Source organism: Lygodium microphyllum, chromosome 28 (genome assembly GCF_053477565.2).
Source record: "Lygodium microphyllum isolate KBCC chromosome 28, Lygodium_microphyllum_v1.1.10, whole genome shotgun sequence".
Lineage (NCBI taxonomy): Eukaryota > Viridiplantae > Streptophyta > Polypodiopsida > Schizaeales > Lygodiaceae > Lygodium > Lygodium microphyllum.
Genome location: NC_141162.1, coordinates 58,192,461 through 58,196,492, shown reverse-complemented (window position 1 = coordinate 58,196,492; position 4,032 = coordinate 58,192,461). Strand labels below are relative to the sequence as shown.

The 4,032-nt window shown below is 44.6% G+C and overlaps 1 protein-coding gene across 1 annotated transcript; it reads right to left on the bottom strand.

Annotated features, from left to right (window-relative positions):
* Positions 1-1,036: 1,036 nt before the first annotated feature.
* LOC148011495 (uncharacterized) lies at positions 1,037-3,218 on the bottom strand. Its single transcript, XM_087670446.1, has one exon. It carries the CDS (start codon positions 2,739-2,741, stop codon positions 1,434-1,436), a length of 1,308 nt encoding a protein of 435 aa, XP_087526572.1. The 5' UTR covers positions 2,742-3,218; the 3' UTR covers positions 1,037-1,433.
* Positions 3,219-4,032: the final 814 nt, after the last annotated feature.

Sequence of the window (4,032 nt, the reverse complement as noted above, 5' to 3'; positions counted from 1 at the left end):
AAGGAGAAAGAGGATTTGAAACACTTGTTTTGTGGTTGTGTTGAGGTGCATTGCCTGTGCCGCGCAGTCAAGAGTGGAATAAGATGAATTAACCTACATTATTAGGCTAATTGAAAGTAGATGTTGATAGGTGATAGAGGCAACATGAATGATGTTTCTCTGAAGGTATGGGTAGTGATAAGAGCTATTGTGATCCAAACTATTTGATAATCCAAAAACGAGGTAGCTATGGGTAGAATAAGGTACATCAAGGGGAGATTAGTTGGTCGTTATAGAGAGATCTTTGTGCTTGCACAAGCTTTATTGAGTAAAAAGACAACAAGGCGCTCAACCCCTTTTCTAAGCTTCTATCGAAGCTAGTAAGAGTTATATTTGCCACAGTGATTTACTCGTTGAAGGGAGATGCAAACACTTTATCGCTAATACAACTTCTCGCATTAAAAAAAGAAACTTGGTTATATGAATATGTATTTTATAAATCATATATTATAATCTATCTTTGCATTTAAACAAGGAGTCATATGAGATCTCGGATATATTATAACACTATGGGCATTGAGTAGTGGATGCAAGAACTTTTTGCTCTTCCAAAGAACCTGTAAAAGTTGTTTACTGTCACATAATTCCTTTTTGGTTTTGGAAGCTCAACCTGGAGGCTGGGCCTGTTCGTGGACGAAACATATAAAATAAATTTTACTATATTTAAAATGGTCATATGAGGTCACCATAAAACAAACATCAAAACTTTACGCAAGAAACTTAGATATGACAGTACCAACTCGTGCTTTGTTGAATCACACAATGGGACTCGAGAGAGTAGTTTACACCACCAACTATGCCACTCGGAGAGAGCAGTTTACACCACCAACTCCAACGTCGGGTCATAAACATTGTACCTATATATTCCATATTCGAGGCAAACATGATGGTGTTCCGAGGATGGCCTTCTATCTATGGGAAAAATTTAAGGCAAACTTTACATCGTCAAATGGAAAGACCCACACTGTGACCGGCCACACCTAGAATAGAATGTATCAAGGGAATAAGAAAGCCTTCCCATCAAATGGAAAAGTTGGAGCTGGCCTATACAATCAGGAATTCGAATGTGAACACTGTCATTGAAAATTTGAAATGCAAACATGCAATAATGCCTTTCCAAGTTCCAACTGCTGGAAAATCCTCCCGGCGCTTGTGGGACGGTTTCCCGAGTTCTGACCAGGGACGTCGACGGTCGAAGCTCCTGAATCTGAAATGGAACGCCAGTTTAGCGAAAAGAAAAAAAACCTGAATACTGCGATCATGACTACATTCACAGTTCCATAATCCATTCACAACCGAGGAAAAGCCCCTTCAATGATCGTTGAAGCTCCTGAATCTGCCATGGAGTGTCTGTTTAGGGAACAGAAGAAAGTCTGGATCCTGTCCTTTCTATGTTAGGCAGTTATGACAACTGTCCTTCCTGACCTTTTCTTCCCTCTGTAGAGAAGATACCACCAGCAGACCAAAGAGCTGACGGCAACCACTCGTCCTGAAAGTAATCCAGCCATGGCGATCATTAATCCAACAAGCCCCCAAGCATTCCCTGTCTTCCTCATCCGGTCATTCTGAGCAACCCGCAAAGTACATCTCTCATCCTGGACATCGGTTGATTTATCCATGTTGCTGTCGGGAATCGGCACGATAGCGGCTTGTAAAGGAGCCATCCTTTGATTGATAAGTCTCTCTGAATCACTCCCGTCGGACATTGCCGCATTCGAAAATTGGAATGCCCTGGCTGCAGCTGGATTGGCCGCCACCGGCGTAACGGGGCAAGAAACACGTTCCTTTTTGCGTACTAGGCGTTTGAGCCATTTCGACCTTAATTTGTGCTTGTTGCTGGAACGATCACCTCCAGGGGCGTAATCTTGAGTTGGAGTCGAGCAAGAAGACTCGGCCATCGCTTCCAGGATTGGAGAACTGGAGTCCATAATTGTCTCAGCGCTCTTTAAAGACGGAGCATCCAATGGATCATCCCCCGGACAAGATGAAAGTGGCAGCTGGATGCATTTTAACCTTCTGAGCTGTTTTCGAACAGGCATAACAGAAACAGCATCTAAATCCACACTTTTTTCTGCGGCTAAACACGGAGGATCGGGCTGGATGCATTTTAACCTTCTGAGCTGTTTTCGAGCAGGCATAACAGAAACAGCATCTAAATCCACATTTTTTTCTGCGGCTAAACACGGAGGATCGGACTGCGAGACTACTTCCTGCTGGCTGTGCATTGCTGGTTCGATGTTCTCGAAAGATGATCTTGAGAAGCGTTTTTTATGCTCGCTAAGGCAATTCCAAACCAAAGCCATGATCAGGGTTAAACCTACGGCCACAACCTTGCCGGCATAGAAGGCACTTGCTAGTGTCAAGAGGAATGCAGATGTCTTGGCCAAGCCGCACCAATTAACCGCATCGTCCTGGTTCTTGGCTATGGCAACCTCTGACTCTCTGTTCTTCAATGGAAGAGCCGTCTCGCGTCTGCGGAAAAAACTATTCCGCATTGCTTCAGGCACCTGTTGTCCCGCGGGAATCTCCTCCTTGTCGTCAGCCAGCACCGGAGAAAACCTGACCCTCGCCCTCTCTCTGGCCGGTTTTTTCTCTGCTGCAACGTCTGGAGCAACGAAGGAGAACCTGTCGTGGCGGAGGTTCGCAGACATGCTGGATAGGAAGGCCTGGTGCTTGCGCTTGAGCCGTCGAAATATAGACATGGCAAGAGAGGGGAAGCCGCCAAAGATCTGGAATGGAGACGCACATCCAACAGTATTTTCCCTGGATGCTTGTGTAACAGCAAAGGGATGTTAGTCCGTTTGTGAACTCTGAAGGTTTTGACAGAAGAGGCCAATCCTTTCCCTGATTGTAGTGTGGCAGCAAAGAAATGTTAGTGCGTTTTGTGAACTGTGAAGGTTTTGACAGTAGCCTGTTGAGGTAGTTCCCATGACGCCGGCAGAGGCAGAGAGAGAGAGAGAGAGAGATGGCTATCGACGCATTGGTTTTAGGAAATGCAGCTCTTCTGCAGCAGGATGACAGAAGGAAATCAAAGGGAAACGGAGGGACGTCGATAACGTGGAGGGCAAGGAGGAGGAGGAGAGGGAGCGGAGAGGACCAGGTGGGGCGACAAAAGCCCACATGAACAAATTTGGCCACGTCGTGTGGTGATGGCCGTCAAAACGCGTCGTATTCTCACGGACTCTAGCGTTTTCAAAACACAAAACCTCTTACGCTGTGGTCTGTGACATTCACATAACGTGGGTCAAATATCGTCGTTTTGAAGGTTCTAAAGGTTTGAAGGTTTCAATCCTTGCACGCGAAGGTGCTAAGGAAAGCCCTAAAGTTGATATCAATAGCCATGTCATTCTTGGATACTACCACCCCAAGTTGCTTCCTCGACCCTTCTGAACTTCTTTATATGCTCTTCTAACTAGAGTTGACACAAATGTTGTTTATGTATAATTCTAAAACTCTTCCCTACGTGGTTTTAGAAATTGTGCACATCAAGCCTTGGAAACCACTAGGCATATTCATTGGGCCCAAAGGCATGACTATGTGTGTGAACGACTCTTTCAAAGGCCATCTTGTGTCTATCATCTTGGTCAACTTGCACTTCATTGTATCTAGAGAATCCATCACAAAAGCTATAAGCATCTTTGCTTATGACCCACTCTAGCATATACTCTAAGCATGATAAAGGACAATTGTCCCTTTTTGTTTCGACACTAACTCTATTATAATTAACTTGCATGCATGTGAAACATTGTGCCGTTTTGTTGCCACAAAGGAGCAATCGAAGTTGCCATGCTACCACAAGTTCACTCAATAATCCATTTCTCCTCTTTTTCTCTCTTATTTTCCCCCTCGGTTTCTTCTTCTTCTTCTTCTCTCTCTCTCTTGTGCCGTTTTGTTGCCACAAAGCAGCAATCGAAGTTGCCATGCTACCACAACTTCACTCAATAATCCATTTCTCCTCTTTTTCTCTCTTATTTTCCCGCTCGGTTTCTTCTT